General features: G+C 36.2%; 1 protein-coding gene and 1 long non-coding RNA gene across 8 annotated transcripts; one reads left to right on the top strand and one right to left on the bottom strand.

Moving 5' to 3' along the window:
• On the top strand, positions 1-8,611 carry LOC112191380 (probable disease resistance protein At4g27220). Of its 7 annotated transcripts, none has more exons than XM_040517196.1 (12): positions 14-322; positions 428-529; positions 775-1,332; positions 1,443-4,269; positions 5,132-5,246; positions 5,378-5,552; positions 5,647-5,726; positions 5,819-5,901; positions 6,525-6,605; positions 6,707-6,797; positions 7,330-8,430; positions 8,588-8,611. In XM_040517196.1, the coding sequence occupies exons 3-8, from the start codon at positions 806-808 to the stop codon at positions 5,821-5,823; spliced, it is 3,729 nt and encodes a 1,242-aa protein (XP_040373130.1). In that variant the 5' UTR covers positions 14-322; positions 428-529; positions 775-805; the 3' UTR covers positions 5,824-5,901; positions 6,525-6,605; positions 6,707-6,797; positions 7,330-8,430; positions 8,588-8,611. The 7 variants fall into 7 exon arrangements, with proteins under 7 accessions (XP_040373132.1, XP_040373131.1, XP_024186474.1 ...); XM_040517195.1 differs by having other exon boundaries at positions 22-322; positions 5,816-5,901; positions 6,694-6,797; XM_024330705.2 differs by having other exon boundaries at positions 22-322; positions 5,816-5,901.
• Positions 8,612-11,409: 2,798 nt separating this feature from the next.
• On the bottom strand, positions 11,410-12,778 carry LOC112191385. Its single transcript, XR_002932940.2, has 2 exons — positions 11,791-12,778; positions 11,410-11,664 (listed from the first exon to the last, which is right to left on the bottom strand). It is a non-coding gene; the product is annotated as an uncharacterized LOC112191385 (long non-coding RNA).
• Positions 12,779-18,480: the final 5,702 nt, after the last annotated feature.

Genomic DNA, 18,480 nt, shown 5'->3' on the forward strand with positions numbered 1-18,480 from the left:
CATTAGCAAATAACCAATTCACCTCGCCAGTAATAAGTATTAATTCACTCTCGTTTCCGGTCCTGGAAATAGCAAGCTAACCCAGTTAGGTAGAGTTAATAATAACGTAAGAGAAACTTTCACCTTTTTCACATGCTAGTACTACTGTAAAACCTTCTAATGTCCAAGAAGAGACTCTTTTTATGTTTCATCATCAAAGCGTGGAAGTATAGACTATAGACAGAGAATCGCCTTTATGTGTTTCATCTTCTTGTCTTCTAGTCTTCTTCTTCCAAAGAGTCTTCGTCTTCTACTCTTCTAGTCTTCTTCTTCTAAAGAAATTGTAAGTATGTATTTCAATTTGTTCAATTCAACGGATTCAATTTGGAGAAAATTTTAAGATTGATTTCGAATACAATATGCCGATTATATGGTTACTTTTGGGCAGAGACAGTCATTAACTCGTAATCGTTTATTCGATCACTGGTGAGGTGAGACGAAATTGCTATTGCTCGCTTGCTGTGATCCTTGGATTGGAGCACTTTTTCAGGTTTGTACAGTGAAATATTCTAGCTTTTATGTAACACCAATTTCATATTAATTTGAAAGAAAGCTTTAGTTGATTAAATGTTGGAAGAAACGATTAAATGTTGGGAGAAAGCTGTTTTGCTTTAGGCCTATAGTTCAGAATCCATTTGATTTAATAGATCTCTTGTAAGTTCAAAGGTTACTCTGGGTTCTTTTTCTAATATGCTTGATCTAGGAGTTGTTTTGAATGATATATTTTCATTGCAGGTTACTTGTTATATATTAACTTGATAAGCCAATGTCAGAGGATAATCAAGAATCGGTTGATGTTGATGCCTCTGCATCTCTTCCTTCATCATCAGCTCCTCGGTGGAAGCATGATGTGTTTTTGAGTTTCAGGGGTGCAGACACTCGCAAGGGAATTGCATTTGAATTATACGATCGACTGCAAAACAGGAGAGGAATCAAAACATTCATGGATGACCAAGACCTTCAAGTAGGGGATGTTATTTCTCCCACTCTCCTAACGGCAATTAAAGAATCAAGGTTTGCAATTATTGTTCTCTCTAAAAACTATGCCTCTTCCACTTGGTGTTTGGAGGAACTTAGAAGCATCTGTGAGTGCATGGAAGAAGACAACAATAGAATTCTGCCACTTTTTTATTATGTGGATCCTACTGATGTACGATATCAGAAGAGGAGTTTCGGAGATGCTTTCACTAAGCATGAAAACTCTGGGCGACACAGATCAGAGAAGGTGCAGCAGTGGAGAGATTCTTTAAAAAAAGTGGCAAATTTCTCTGGATGGCATATACTGAATCATAAGTAAGCATGATGAAACTTCTTTTTTTAAAAAAAAAAATTAGTAATACTTGTGCCTTTCGATTTTCATTAATTTTCCCGATGATTTTTTGACCCATAATGCTTACTTGCAGATCTGAAAGAGAACTTTTGGATGCCATTGAGGAATCTGTGTGCAATAAATTACGACCTACTGAACTTGAGTTTAAATTGTCCATCGGAGGTTTTGAAGCATTTGCAGCAACAAAACAAGCCATTGATAAGGTCATGAATGCTCTAAAAGATGATGAGGCCACTACCATTGGAGTCTACGGAATGGGGGGCGTTGGAAAGACAGCAGTGGTGAAATATGTTGGAGCACAAGCCCAAAAAAGTAGGCTTTTTAATCAAGTGATTATGGCTGTCGTATCCCAAAACCCCGACTTGATAAAAATTCAAGAGACATTTGCAGAACTGCTGGGCTTTAAATTGGAGGAGAAGACAGAAATTGGAAGATCCATTAAATTGAAGGAGAAGATAATGAGAGGAACCGGGATCCTCATAATCTTGGATGACATTTGGAAGAGAATAGACTTTTCAAGCATAGGAATTCCAAGCCACAACGAACTTCAAAGATGCAATTCCAAAGTCCTACTGACCACCAGAAGATTGACTGTTTGTCAGATCATGGATAGCCATGCAAAAATTCATCTCAATATCTTATCAAAAGAAGATTCTTGGAGCTTATTTTTGAAGGAAGCAAGGAAATCTTTTGACAAATCTTCCAATTTCTATGTTGTAGCGAGTGAGGTGGCAAGAGAATGCGCCGGTCTACCAGTTGCCTTGATAGCAGTTGCGAGGGCCCTTCGAGATGAAGGTTTGGACGGATGGAAAGAAGCTGCTCGACGACTGAAAGCATCTCAACCTCCCTTCCCTGAAGATGAGGGAGATGTTTTCAAATGCATAAAGTTGAGTTATGATTACTTGAAATCTGATGATTCCAAATCATGCTTCTTGCTTTGCTGCCTGTTCCCAGAAGATTATGATATCCCAATTGAATACTTGTTCAAGTATGGAATTGGGAAAGGAATGTTTCAAGATTCAAACTTGCTACAGGCCCGAGCCACAACATATTTAGTGGTGAAGGCCCTTAAAGATTCTAGTTTGCTTTTGGACGCTAGAAATGACAGATGTGTAAAGATGCATGATGTCATTCGGGATATGGCAATCTCAATTTTGTTATCTGAAGGACAGCCGGTCTTGGTGAAAGCTGGCTGTGAATTGAAGAATTGGCCACCGATTGATGCACATAAAGCCTACTCTGCAATCTCACTAATGGAGAACAAAATTTGCAAGCTACCCCAAGAGTTGGTATGTCCAAATCTCCAGATTTTATTACTGCAACACAATGCTTCATTAAATGATATCCCAAACTCTTTCTTCCAATGTCAGAAAGAATTAGGAGTCTTAGATCTTAGCGGCACTGGTATTTCATTACTACCGCACTCAATCAGTTTCCTAACCAACCTTCAAGCTTTGTATTTAGATTATTGCAAGAACATAATTGACATTTCTGTAATCGGAAAACTTAACAAGCTTGAGATTCTTAGTATGAGAGAAAATACTCAGAGGGAATTGCCAAGGGAAATAGGACGATTGACCAATCTAAGGATGTTGGATATCAGTAGTGATTCTATACCCCAATCCCCATATGGATATAATCGCACAATTCCATCTAAAGTGATATCAAAGTTGCATAAATTAGAAGAACTGTACATGCAATGTGTATTTTGGGACTGGGGGAGTAAAATTGTTGGAGATGGAGAAGAAACTAATATTGGCTTTGATGAATTGGCTGGTTTATCATATTTAAGCATTTTGAAAGTTTGCATATCTGATGCAAATTGCATCCCTAAAACTGTTGATGTCGAACCGAATTGGGTTTACTTTGATATTAGAATTTCCAGCAGACATATGAGGGACAGTGTGAACTTACAATCTGGTCATAATTGTAGAACCTTAAGTCTTGATAGCACTGACACAACCATAGGAACCTTTCCGGACTGGTTTGTCAACGCTGCGGTAAAGAATACTGAGAGGCTATGTTATGAAGAATGCCGAGGGTTAAGTAACATTCTTGTTGAATATGACCGTGGTAGGTTACATGGACTGAAAGTTCTCTCTGTAAGAGGTTGCTGTGAGAACTTGAAAGAGTTGATGAACGCAAAAACATGCGTTTCTGATAAGCCTGTGTTTGAGAACTTGGAAGAGTTGTATTTGAAAGACATGGATGACCTGAAACAGTTATGTGTTGGTGAGTTACCACCTGGATCTCTCTGCAGTCTCAAATTATTGAAGGTCTGTAAGTGTCCTAACTTGGAGAATGTGCTGTTGCCATCAGAATTGTTGCAGAAACTACCAAATCTGGAAGAACTATTCTGTGAGGCAAGTGGAGTGGAATATGTGTTTGGATGTGAAGGATTTGAGCCGGATCAAACAAATCTGAGAAAGATGGAGTTGATGGATCTAGACGTAGTAAGAAGCATATGTAATGGTCCTGCTCCAAGTGGAATGTTCCAAGCTCTGATGGAATTGGTCATTATGTATTGCAATTTCCAGGGAAGCCTGTTCACATTTGATGTCTCTCAGTGTCTTTTTCAATTGGAAACCCTTACTGTATTCGAATGCCCTGTCTTGGAAAGAGTAATCGAAGCAAGGAGGGAAACATTGAAGAACAAGAAGACCATTCTTCCAAAACTGAAGAACTTATGTTTGATAGATCTTCCAATGTTGTACAAGGGAGGTGCTACTATTGATTTTGACTGTCCTTCATTGGAAAACTTTTATATGGAGGATTGCCCTCACTTGTCATTTCCGTCCTCTGCTTCTGACTACTTCCACAGCAGGAACCAAGTCAATGGTGATAAGCCTAAAAACTGTATCCCACTCCTCGATATAAAGTATGTCAGCTGGGTCATAAACGTAATTCATTTTTCTTGTTCTCTTGTAGTCTGCTTATATAATTGGTAGGCTAGTTTGAATTCCGGCTAGTAAATTTGAAGTTGTTTTGGTGAGTGATCTATGTCTATATATATATATATATATATAGAGAGAGAGAGAGAGAGAGAGAGAGAGAGAGAGAGCTCTTTTTCATAATTAACATTATTTATTTGCTTTCTTAATCTTTTATTGCAAACGAGTTCCGCTTTCAAAAATTTAATTGTTAGTTGGTTTCTTCAGTGTTCAAATAATGAAGTAAGTTTTTTGCTTGTTGATTCTATGTTTCCTAATTGCACCACAATTGCATGCTAGGGTAACTGGCTAGGAAATAGGTAGTCAGATTTGCATCATGTTTGAAGGCTTGCTTTTGAATAAGTGAGCTCTCATTATTTTAGTGAATGATATTTGTCAGGCTTGGTTGTTGTTTGATCCTCAGATATATGGATTGAACATTGGAAAGCTGATGCATGTGTGTTCTTTTAGTCTTATTAATACTTTTGATTTAAAAAAATTGAAAACGAGTTCCTCATTTTAGTACACCAAGCTAATTTTGACTACCAGCTTATTTTTCTTTTTTGTTTTTGCAACCAACTGACTGTCGCAAAATTTGAAAACATAATCCTTGTACAGATCATGAATTAAATCATTTTCATTCTATCTAGATATTAATTTACTCTGATCCTGCATGCATCAGGCTGCATTTTAAATTTATTGTTATTATTATTTGTAGTTCATTTTTTGTCCATTTAGATCGTGGAATGCAATGTAAACAATACGGAGACATTTATTAAATTGTTGACTTATATAATTCTTTTTTTTTTATTTCATTTGACATTCTATCTAGTCTTCGAAAAGTGGAAAGAAGGCAACGAAAGTATGCCGCGGAACTCCTCGACATGGACAGACTGCTAGAGCACTTGCAAAACAGGCAAACGGAACTGAGGATAATGCTAGAAAATGTAAGTCTACTTCTTCTGGATGCAAGTATAGTGTTATACAGCTTGTTGAGTAAGGTACAATATCTAAATTATGGAAATATTTAGTGTTATACACCTTGTTGTACAAATGGGTGACGTGTGTATCTTCGCAGCAAGACAGCCCGGGGGTGGAAGAGGTAGAGTGAGGGACTTCTTTGCTTCACACGGAGAGAGAGAGAGAGGGGGGGGAACGAGTTCTGGTTGGAATTCAAACAGGGAACTGAAGCTTCCAGAATCGACGACTCGCGCCAACCACTCCGGATTTTTCCTCAGCCATCTGAATTTCGGGTAAGCTCTGTGATTCCCGAGCTAATTGAGTGTACGGAGATTCCTACTCCGACTGTCTCAACTAACCGGAACTCTTTGCTTTGTGTACGGCTAGGGATTTCATCGTTCTCGAACTTCCGGCGAAGCCCCCGCGCCACAGAAGCCGAAGAAAGAACCTACCGATGATGAAAAGAGGTAGGTTGCTTCAATTTTAGCAATTTTGATGATGAATCTGTGGAAATTGAAATGCTACTCAATTTTCCTTGATTTTTGTTTGGTAATAGAAGGATGAAAATAGTGGCCGGAAGCTTGATGAAAGTACTGATCAGACCTGGTGGAGGTGGATTCAACACCTGAAGATGGTGATCAGGTTGGGCTTACATTACGCTTTCTGAAGCCAGTATCGCAATTTAACTGTGTATAAAAGCAAATGGTGGAAGCTAGATTAGTTTTTCGATTTGCAGTTCATATATCGTTGCACTGTTAGAATATTGGATGGAGTTATTATTAATCTTAATCTTAATCTTCTCTTGACTAAAACTAAAATCCTAGAAATTATTATTTTCATATAGAACAAGGTGCAATTAAGTTATTTTCTGTTAGAAGCATGCGGGTTATCAGTTATGGTTAATAATAACTGCAGTAGGGTTTCTGAATCAATGATGGGCTATAGGTATTGGAATTTGGATGAGCATAATTGTAGAATCTTTTTTTAGTTGATTTATGGAAAGCCTTGTTCTAAGCCAATTTAATTTGGAATATAATGACAATGAAACCTTTTTCTACATGGTCTTTGTGTATTGTGCTTGCTGAGGTTAGTGAAGGAACCAATGAAGCTACCACTTACTCCTGCCATTTTGTTTTCCTTAGTAGAGGGTCTAAGGCTTTTCAGTTGCAGACCCTGATTCACCGTCTATCACTTCGTAAAATATTGGTTTTTGCATTGCTAGTTATTCTAGTTATGAGATTCATCTCCCTGTCATGTTTTTGTAGGGGAATCAAAATATTAAATTGGCTCATGTAATAGAAAGTATTGAAGGGGTGTAGATGGAGTCTCATGGCAAGTCACTGAAGGTATATGCACCATACATAATTTTGATGCAAACATTTGGTTTATCTGTTACTTTAAGTAGTGAAACTGATAGTAATTCCAAATGACAAGCTATTGACTGCAGTTTCCCAGTCTACCCCAGTAACAGAGGCATTTAATCTAGCTGACGATATTTTACAACAAGGGGTGTTCATGGTATCTCCGATATAATCACGGTATGTGATCTTTAAAGATCTTGTAATTATGACCTCTATTCTGATGTTAAATACAGTATAATTAGACAAAAGAAGGAAAGCAAAGAAAAAATTTAAAAGGAAAATGAGAATGAACGCCGATGTGTCCTATCAGGAAAAAACTTTTTACTTCTTTGTTCATATACTACATCCAGTAAGAGTGCTTGACAGACTCTAAGATAGGCATCTCAATGCTTTCCCTAATGTGTACATCGTAAGGGCACCAGTAGTTCTGTATGAATACTTATTACTCTTTTCATGGGTTATTATTATTATTCTAAAACTGGCACCCAGTTCTGAAACAATATCACATATTGTGGTGATATATTTCTAACTTCTTATATTGATAAGCTGAATTTATAACTTATAAGCATTGCATCGGTATATGCTTGGAACATCATCTTTAGATCAGTGGAGTTCTATAATTGCTTAGTTGATCATTTGTAATTTCCTGTCCTATTTCCTTAGGGTCATATTTTGTTACACTAGTTGATAGTCATAACCTTAAATGCAGATTCCGGGGCTGGCAAATGTCGACTTTGCTGATGTAAGGGCTATAATGGTGAATGCGGGTTCTTCATTGATGGGGATAGGAACTGCAACTGGTAATTTGTGATTTACTAACTAGAATGTTTACAGTGCTAATATGATGTCAGAGTCAGAGGCTTCACTTATGATTTTGGACATGATTGTGGTGGAACCTAATTACCATAGTGCCTTCCATGATGGCATCACTGTGGGTAACCTTGTGAAAGTTACTTTTATGAATGACATCAAGAACTTCTCAGTTTATTGGGTTAGTGTGTGAGGAGGAAGGTGATCTAATACCTGGTTTGTTAGAATTTAAATATATAGGTATTTGTTCCTCAAAAAGGTACAGGATACGGCCATAAGCTTTGAGAAATGTTTATTTGAGAATTTTTTTTACTGAGAATGATTTCTTAGTATTGGAGATGGTCTGAATATGTAGTTTTAGTTGCATTCTCCATGTCCTGTGATTTGGAGTGTGCATGGCAATAATTTTGATACTAAAATGACTGTGTCATCAACATAGAGAATTCAAATTCGTTGGTTGTAGCCAATCCCATCTTCTAGATTTATGCTTGTTAGTTGTGACTCTTGTTCAATGCAGAATTTTACATCTTTTTTGTTTTGGAAAAATTTTAAAATGACTGAGAGTTCTGTGTGAATTAGCTATCAGCTGTGGGATTCGCACAAAATATTTACTTTGAGGGTTATAGCTTATAAGGATGATGTGAAATTTCTTTGGATGCTTTTCAAGATATAACATATATCTCCATTTCTGCCTTCTATAACATGTTCACCAAGTTATCTACGACTATGAATAGTTTTGTCATGTGATTGAGTTGTGGTGCATTAGCAGTTCATTTCATCAGAGCCTATTTCCTTGTGCGAGGAACATCCATCCCATTTTTTTTTATGTAAGCAGATAACTGTCTGTTTTTTTTTTCCTTCCTCTTTGGGAATAGGGAAGACAAGGGCAAGAGATGCTGCTTTAAATGCCATTCAATCATCTTTATTAGATATTGTTATAGAGAGATCTACTGGAATTGTCTGGAACATAACTGGTGGAACTGATTTGACACGCTATGAGGTACCACTTTCTGATTGGCATAAAAACTTCTTACCAGAACTTCCTGAATCCCAATATAATTATTCCCCATCTACTGAATTCTCCAAGTTGTGGTTTTCACTCACATATGATATGAGACAATTCTCTTCTGCTACACTAATTTTGGGTATTCTCATAGGTAAATGCTGCAGCAGAGGTTTTATATGATCTTGTTGATCCAACAGCAAATTTAATATTTGGAGCAGTGACAGATCCATCACTCAGTGGTCAAGTAAGTTTTGTTGCTTTCTCTAGAGTCTGGAATCCTACCCTTGGCTCATTATGACCTGATCACATCTGCATTGGTTCACCCGCATAGTATCTTACTGTACCAGTAATTTAAAAAATAAGAAAGAGGATAATCCAATTGATGGGAGAGTTCTTGTGAGGACTCAGTAAGGACTTTCAAATCAACGGTTGGATGAGTGTTTTTAAAATTTTTTCAACAAGTAAGTCATCCAACTGTTTTTGAAGTCCTCATTAGAGAGAGAACCCCATCAATAACTTTTACTTGGTCCCTTTTCCTGAAAATCTACTTGCCAGAACGGAATTTCATTCGTGCATCTGAAGGCATATTTTATACCTTTAGTTTTCTTATTACTAGGTATAACTATAAGCAAATAGATGATATATAGTCCTGGTTACCCTAGTATGTGGTGGTATTTTAGTTTGAAAACCTATTAAATGTCATGTTGCTTGTCTTGGTTTCATTCAGGTTAGCATCACTCTAATTGCTACTGGATTCAAACGCCAAGAAGAAAGTGATGGGAGGCCACTCCAGGTATTCCTCATAGCTCACTCTCTCACTTTCTCCATAAGTCTCTCGACAATTTTATTAAAATACCAAATTGCAGGCACAAGGAGATATTACCCTTGGAATCAATCGAAGACCTTCCTCCTTGTCAGAAGGTAGTTCAGTCGATATTCCTGATTTCTTGAAGAAGAAAAGGATGCTCACGTTATCCTGTTTGAAATGCTTCCTTTTTATTCCAATGAGTGCCTTGTCTGAGGCCTCCCAGCCTCTTCATTACCACATCAGCATCAATCTGAGGGATTTAAGTATGCCTCTGTAGATACTGGATGATAGATCCTCAATATGTCATTTGTTGTACTTGGTAATGGTTTCTAGCCTTCATATAGCACTCTCGTTTGAGTATTATGTCTATGTTCTCCTTTGTTCCCTGAGTATTTGAATAAAAGCCATTGGCGTGTATAGAGTTTTCCATCTAGGAAGTGAGGATAGAACTTATGGAGAATCATGAATTGCTTTGCTTCAGAGAATTCTTCTTTGTTACTTGATATCTGATTTTAATTTCAGCCTTATTTTATTAACTTCTCAGAAACAGAAGCCGTATACTTTTCTGCCAAGCAAAATAAATTGATGGGTAAACATTGAGCATTTTTCTTAGTCCATGATTCTTGTGGCTTGCTCGAGAGAGAAGAAGAAAATGTAACTGTTTCCTGTCTCTACATGCCTTCAAACCCGGAGATGTGAATCTTGATGAAGAATCTCATCACATATCACCTGAGAATGGCTACCAAACAATCACTTGATCATTTCTTGTTATACTATAAACCAATTGAGCTAATAATCCAATGGATGAAGAAATCAATCGCCTCTTCCAAGTGCAGGACAAACGCTCAGGTTATTCGTCTTCTTACATGCTTTTGAGTCAAAGCCTAAAAGCCTCTTGCTCATTCTTAATCACCCAGTCGGCTCAAAAAATATTTGTCCGAAGTAACCAGACAGATGACTTTTGCATGAGTTCCTTTACAAAACTTTGGCCTTCAAAACTTTTACCAATAATCTCCACATGAACACAACCCATCTGAGAAATGGTGGAACCGAGTATTGTCCCTAACTATAATCCCTAAATATAATCTTTCTTCCAACAACCAAGGGAGATGTACTTGATTGCAGAATAGCAATCCAAGCACACCCATAAAACTTTTCTTCACAATATATAATTGGCTTCCTGGCAGGCATACTTATCAGTGCAAATGCAATCGCTATCCTGTCACTATGATGGTGAAGAAGTTCTACCTTTGAATTGTCGTGCATATCGTGTAGAACAAGAACTGTATTTGGAACATATCCAGCTTTCTTTATCTCATAATGAAGACTATCAAGTTTCTCATATAGTTCTTTCTCCTAAGGATGAGACAAATCTCAGTCTCCAGACGAGTGTGTTTTGTTTCCAACATCAACCCAACTATAACCGGGAAATTTCTTCATGCTGCTGTCTCTCATCATCTTCCTCACACTTCTGAAATCTTCCCATTTTTGCTCCTTTGCATGTAGAGTTGAAAGCAAAACATCTGCTCCACTATTCTCACGTTCAAGCTGTATCAATTTCTCCGCTGCCAGTATATATGCCCCTCTTTATCACCATGAATCGTGCAAGCACCAAGAAAGGGGCACCACCCAAAAGCATTTGGCTGCATTGGCATGCTGTTAATAAAATCTTCGGCCTCTTCAAGCCTTCCAGCCCTGCCAAGTAAATCAATAATGCAAGAGTAATGTCCAGCTCTAGGTACTATGCCATATGTTTTCTCCATAGAGTAAAAGTACTTTAAACCTTCCTCTACCAATACAAAATGGCTACAACCTGTTAAAAGACTGATAAATGTTATTGCATTTGGTTTCACTCCTGCCTGGACCATTCTACTAAAAGTTTCCAAGGCGTCATTTCCTAAGCCATTAACTGCAAATACACTTAGCAATGAATTCCATGCAACTTAGTCTGGATTTTCAAGTTTTATGATACACACACATATGTAATTTTCAAGTGATGGTATTTTTTTTGTGTGTGTAATTTTCAAGTTTTATGATACACACATATGTTTTTATTTACGTAAAATAGATTAATTATATTAATAGCCTCGTCAAAACCATACTCAGAAATATATTCTGTGCTGGGAAAAAGAGTACTAGAGTGCTAGAGTGCGAAGTGCTAAAACATAAACAACATAAAGTAAAACAATGACACTAACAATTATTGAAATACATATAAATAAAAAAAAACTAATATTAGCTAATATTCCGGCAGATTAGCATCACTTCCTCCATGACCATCACTTGTTATGAATCCATCACTTTGATTGTCTTCAGGCACAACTTCAACACTACTTGTTCCAAATTGACTACTTCCTCCAGCATGAGGCACTCCTCCATACGCACCGCTTCCTCCGAATCCACTTAGGAATTGTAAGGAACTGCCAAAAATAATGAAAGGTAGATTCGATCAGGTGAAGATGCTGTCAGCTAATGGCTAGAATGGCTCATGGTGTCAGCATTCTTTCTCATTCACAAGGTCATATTGATGCAAGAGTAAGTACTACCTCCCATATTCGATGTCGATTCACTGGTTTCTATGGAAATCCTAATCTTAGAGATCGAAAACACTCTTGGGAGCTACTTCGTAGATTGGGAAACATCTGCAATGAACCTTGGTTGATTGGAGGCTAGGTAACTTTAATGAGATTCTTAGAGAAGAAGAAAAGAGCGGAGGAAGATCTAAATCCCTTAGCCAGATGCTGGTTCAAGAAGCTATTAATGCCTGTGTTTTGAGGGAAGTTTCGTTTGTGGGAGCTCAGTTTACTTGGGACAACAAGAGACAAGGGGAAGAGAATGTGCAAGAAAGAATTGATCGAGCTTTTATGAACGAGGCTTGCCTTAATCTTTTTAACCATGTTTTGGTTCGTCATCTTGCCTCAAGAAACTCTGATCATCTACCCTTCATTATTGAGCTTGGTGAGCGCTCAGGAAATTTATGCTGGAAAAAGAAAAAGAAAAAAAGGTTTTTCTTTGAAGAATTTTGGTCTGAACAATTAGAATGTGAAGAAGTAATTAGAAGAGTTTGGGACAGTGGTGGAGGATTCACTCAAATGATAAATAGATGTGCAACTGATCTATCTCATTGGAACAAACAATTGAATGGGAGTATTCCAACAGCTATCAACAAATTGAGAGATCATATGGAATGATTACAAGCACTCCCTTACTCAGACCATGTGGATTTGAAATTGAATGAGCTCGGAAAGGAGTTTAATGATTTACTTGATAAACAAGAACCCTCTGGAAGTAGAGAAGTAGAGTTTTATGGTTGAAAGGTGGCGACAAAAATACCAGATTTTTTCTTGCATGAAGCTGCCAAACAAAGAGGAAGAAAAGTTTTATTGAAGGGATTATGGACAATGATGGGGTCTGGCAAAGAGATGAGAACGTTGTTGGAAAGGTTTTTGAATCTTATTTTTTGGAGTTATTCAAATCTGATTATTCTGGTATTGATCCTTCTTTGCTTTTGGCTTTAAGACCTACTGTGGATGATTCTATGAATGAGGCATTTTGCAAACCCTTCACTAGAGTTGCAATTGAATAAGCCCTTGGCCAAATGTTTCCCACGAAAGCCCCTGGTGAAGATGGAATGCCTGCTTTGTTTTACCAGAAGTACGTATTGGGAGATAGCAGGGGAGGATATGGTGTCCACTTGCTTGAAAGTTCTCAATGGTGATGGGAGTGTCAAAAATCTCAACTATACTCTTATTGCCCTTATTACCAAAACAGATCATCCAAAAACTGTAACGGAGTTTAGACCGATAAGCCTTTGTAATGTCATCTACAAATTGATTTCCAAATCCCTTGCCAACTGACTTAAACTGGTTCTACCTTTGATCATCTTTGAGTTTCAAAGTGATTTTGTCCCTAAGCGATTGATCACGGACAATATAATTGTTGCCCATGAATCAATTCATGCCATAAAGAGGAGGGGGAAGAATGGAAGAAAAAAAATGACTTTGAAGCTTGACATGGCCAAGGCTTACGATAGAGTGGAGTGGGGTTTTTTGGCTAGTGTGATGGTGAGATTGGGGTTCAATGGGAGGTGGATTGCACTTATGATGGATTGTATTTCTACGGTAACTAATTCAGTTATTTGTAATGGGATTCCAAAAGATTTCGTTTGTCCATCTAGAGGCCTAAGACAAGGAGACCCCTCTCCCCTTATCTTTTCCTTATTTGTGCGGAGGGTTTGTCTGCCTTACTTAGAAGGGAAAAGGCATGTGGTCTAGTTCATAGGGTGAGAGTGATGAACGAGGCTCCCCCAAAAATGAGACTATCATCGGCGAAAAATAAGTGATTAATTGGGGGAGCCTCGTTCACTTAACCGCGGCCCTTCGCCAACTGCAACCGTTCAATTGCTGTCCTTTGCTATGTCGCAGCTAATGATTGAATTCGTGATATATTTATGTAGCCCCTATTCCTTGAGCCTCGACTCGAGCAGAGTGGTGAAGGAATTAGTGATGAAAGTCGGCCTCATTGTCGAATGACGTCCAAATTTTTTCTAGCCGTGATCATAGAAATATTTAGACCTTATAGTTTTGTGCCTATGGAACAATTAAACGGCTCCCAAAAACACAATTTTTCACTGATTTTATTTTTTACAGAAACTAAAGCAAGAAAGCAAAATGTAAAAATCTTGTGTGCCGCTATGGAGGTGGTCAACAATAATTGGCCATAAACACCAATAATTGCCTCAAGCTTTACCTTTTGATGGGGGCCAGCAAGTGGACAAAATGGACAAATTATAGGTTGGTCGATTCAGTGACCAATAATTTAATCGGTCAAATTCGTAGGGATGTAATTATTGTTGGAAGCGAAAAAGCAACTCACCTCTTTCCTGTCCTGGAAATAGCAAACAAACCCAGTGCGGTAAGAGAGAATTTCGCCTCTTTCACATGGAAAAAGCAAACCCAGCATGTGAAGGAAAATGATTTGTGGCCTCAATGAGGCCTAAGATTTGTGGCCTCAATCTTAGGTGTCATGCCATGTCACCTACACACATCACCTATTTGCCAAATCATGCCATGTAATTCTAGAGTAAAAAGACTATCTTATCCTTCCAAAATCTAATGGCTCTAAATTATTTTGGTTTTCATCTAAAAATAAAATATATTATTTTGGTTTTTTCTTTTTTCTTTTTTTCGTTATATATATAATTATATATATATATATTTGTTTGTGAATATATATATATAATTCGTCAAAAATAAATTATATACAAATGTGTTTGTGTGTATAAATATATATATATATATATATATATATTCACAAACATATATATATATATATAATTATATTATATATGTATATATATAATTCGTACAAAAATTTATATATGTATATTCGATGTAGAATTAATATGGTGTGTATATATATATATATTAATGTCATAATTCTAACCCACAAAAATTTTAAAAAAAATTTAATTAAAAAAAAAGTCAAATTTAAAATTGATTCCACAAAAATGGAAAGAAAATATATTAATATCTTAATTATAACCCATCAAATTTGGTAAATTGAAGTAATATTCAACTCTTTTAATAAATGAATTTAATAAAATTAATGGAAGATTAGTTTACCTTACACTAACAAGTTAATTAGAAAAGGCAAAAATTAAATTGGATCCACAAAAATGAAAAGAAAATGTATTGAAATCGTAATTAAATCTATGAAATCTGGTAATTGAAGAGATAAGAAAATATCATTAATAAATTGAATTTATAAAATTCTAGATTCCATCATTTCAAAATTTCTCGATAATTTAATATTGTCTCATCCAAACGCAACATTAGGAAGTGTTCCTTAAAGGTCAAGTGACGCTTCATTAATACAACTGTTCGTTTATTTTTACATGAAAAAACAATCATAATGTTATTAATACGATGTAGAAATTCAATGAACAATAGGTGTATAACACAACAATAATCAAAGAAAAAGTGCAATTAAGGAAGGTGTAAAATAGAAGTCATCGTCCACATTAACATTAAAGTCAGCTAACTTGTCTTACACGAACAAATAAGTAATAAGTAGCTAATAATGAGCCAGTAAAGTTTACTGGGGACTTTTCCCTAATGGCATATTTACACTGAAATAGAAATCATCATCCACACTGAAATTTAAAGTCAGCTAACATGTCTTACAGTAACAACTAAGTACTAAGTAGCCAATAACGAGCCAGTACAGTTCACTGGAGACCTTTACCTAATGGCATATTCACACTTAAATAGAAGTCATCATCTACTGAAACTGAAAGAACTAACATGTCTTGCACAAACAAGTAAGTATTAAATAGCCAATGATGAGCTAGTAGAGTTCACTGGAGACCTTTACCTAATGACATATTCACACTTAAATAGAAGTCATCATCTACTGAAACTGAAAGAGCTAACATGTCTTGCACGAATAAGTAAGTATTAAGTAGCCAATGATGAGCTGGTCAAGTTTACTGATGATCTTTTTCTAATGGCATAATTACACTAAAATAGAAGTCATCATCCATATTGTCTTACAGTAACAAATAAGTACTAAGTAGCCAATAATGAGCTAGTAAAGTTCACTGGGGACCTTTTCCTAATGACATAATTACACTAAAATAGAAGTCATCATCTATACTGAAATTTAAAGTTAGCTAGCATGTCTTACACAAACAATAAGTACTAAGTAGCTAATACTGAGCCAGTAAATTTTACTAGAGACCTTTCCCGAATGACATATTCACACTAAAATAGAAGCCATCATCTATTGAAACTTAAAATAAGCTAGTGTGTCTTGCACAAACAAGTAAGTACTAAGTAGCCAATAGTAAAGTTCAACGGGGAATCTTTCCCTAATAACATATTCACACTAAAATTGAAGCCATATATCATTCACATTGAAATTGAAAGTCAGCTAAGTACTAACATGTCTTATACGAATAAAAAAGTACTAAGTAGCTAATAATGAACAAGTAGAGTTCACTGAGAACTTTTTTCTAATGACATATTTACACTAAAATAGAAGCTATCATTCACATTTAAAAATCATTATTGTCTATTGAAAAAATTGGGATCAACAAATCAAGTATACTTTCAAAAATTAATTTCCTCATGTGCAATATATTGTATTCCATATTAAGTAATTTCTTTTCAGATATCAACTTCCCAATCAATTTAGATATCTAGGTTTTTAATCACCAGATTTTATGAGTTAAAATTACGATTTAAATACATTTTCTTTCCATTTTTGTGAATCTAATTTAATTTTTGATTTTTCAAATTAACTTGTTAATATAAGGTAACTAATCTTCCATTAATTTTATTTATTAAAAGATTTAAATATTACTTCAATTTACCAGATTTCATGGATTATAATTACGATATTAATATATATATATATACACACACACACACACCACATTAATTCTCCATCGAAAATATATAAATTTTTTGGAAGAATTATATATATATACACACACACACCCATACTTTTTTTTTAATATGTTTAATGAAAAAAATCTAAAATAATGAAAAAGAAAGAAAGGAGAAAAAACCAAACAATATTTTTTTAAAAGAAAGTCAAAATAATTTAGAGCCGTTATATATTCAACAACATATATATATATATATATATATATATATATTTTGACGAATTATAGATAAACATATATATATATATATATTCACAAAAATATATAAATATAAAAAAAAATTAGACAAATTATATATATATATATATAAAATAAAAAAATAAAAATAAAAAATAAAATAATGTATCTTTTATAGAATAAAGTTAAAATAATTTAGAGCCATTAGATTTTGAAAGGATAAGATAGTCTTTTTATTCAAGAATGACATGACATGATTTGACAAATTAATGAGGTGTATAGGTGACATGGCTTGACACTTAGGATTGAGGCCACAAATCTTAGGCCTCATTGAGGCCCTATATCATTGCCCGCATGTGAAAAAGCAATCCACTCTCTTTCACACTCTCTCTGTTTAACTTTTTTGCTTTTCACATTATCAAGCTTAGCTAGCTCTTCATTCTAAAAAAAAAAACTTAGCTAGCTCTTAAGGCCAAGGGAGATTCATCGATCTCCAAGGCACAATACTCTGGGTTTGTAATAGCTGAAGGCCTGAAGCTAATGGAGTTCTATCAGTACGTCTTTGAGGTTAGAAACATATTCTACTCACTATTTCATGTATAAGTTGTATCCTCCAATATTTGTTTTCGTTGGTTTTGATTCGTTTTTTGTTTTCCTCCTCTGTGTTTGCATATTGAAACAATAATAATTGAAAGGCGATGAGGATGATTATTGTGATTAGTGCGGTAATGGTGTAATGATTCGATGTCATAGCCAGTCTTAAGTGGATATGGAAGAATTGGTTCATTATTGTGGTGATTGTGACATGGAACGTAATAGCCACTCTTGGGTGGATATGGAAGAGTAGGTTCAGTTACACGCTAGAGCCAATAGCAGGGTATCAAGAACCGGTTGACGTCGATGCCTCTACATCTCTTCCTTCATCATCAGCTCCTGGGTGGAAGAGGCTTGTGGATTTGCGTCCGTCCAAGGGACTGCGACAACAGGAGGCTTTCATGGTGGGAAAGCTACTCACAGCGAGAGACTATACTCGCCGCTCGTTCATGGGAATGTTCCAATTTGCATGGAGGGTGAATGACACTCTTAGGGTTGAGGAAACTGGAGAAGATGATCGGGTTCTATTCTCATTTTCGGAATAGGGCTCCGATTGCAATTGCAGATTATGATGGCGTTGGGCAGATCTCGGCGGTGCCATTGAAGACGTCGTTTTACTGGATGACGTTATTGGGTGTTCCTCCTGCCTTTCGATTTGAAAGGATTATGCGACTAATTGGCAGTACCTTGGGTGATTTCAAAGAGTATGATAGAACGGCTTTCCGGCAAATGGTACTGCGTATAAGAGTTGAGATCAAGTATGCTAAGCCATTGTTGTTCAAGTAGAGGTTCTGGGTTGAAGATGATGTTCAGTTTCTGGTAAAGTTCAAATATGATAAGGTCTTTGGGCGTTGTGATTTTGTTACCCACGTCGGCCTCTATGCTCCAGCACGGAACTGGAGGAGGATGAGGAGGAGGTTGCAGGTGTGGTGGCGCAACCGTCTGCACTAGCGGTATTGCGAGATGAGCCAGGGACGAGTTCCAATGCACCTAGGGTTTTGGCGATGGGCCAAAC

This window comes from Rosa chinensis, chromosome 3 (assembly GCF_002994745.2).
Source record: "Rosa chinensis cultivar Old Blush chromosome 3, RchiOBHm-V2, whole genome shotgun sequence".
NCBI lineage: Eukaryota > Viridiplantae > Streptophyta > Magnoliopsida > Rosales > Rosaceae > Rosa > Rosa chinensis.

Bases quoted from the DNA above. Each gene is read 5' to 3' on its own strand.
- LOC112191380 (XM_040517195.1), top strand. From the start codon at position 806: ATGTCAGAGGATAATCAAGAATCGGTTGATGTTGATGCCTCTGCATCT. The intron at 5,247-5,377 runs GTAAGTCTACTT...GTATCTTCGCAG, and splicing joins TGAGGATAATGCTAGAAAAT to CAAGACAGCCCGGGGGTGGA. The intron at 5,553-5,646 runs GTAAGCTCTGTG...GTGTACGGCTAG, and splicing joins CTCAGCCATCTGAATTTCGG to GGATTTCATCGTTCTCGAAC.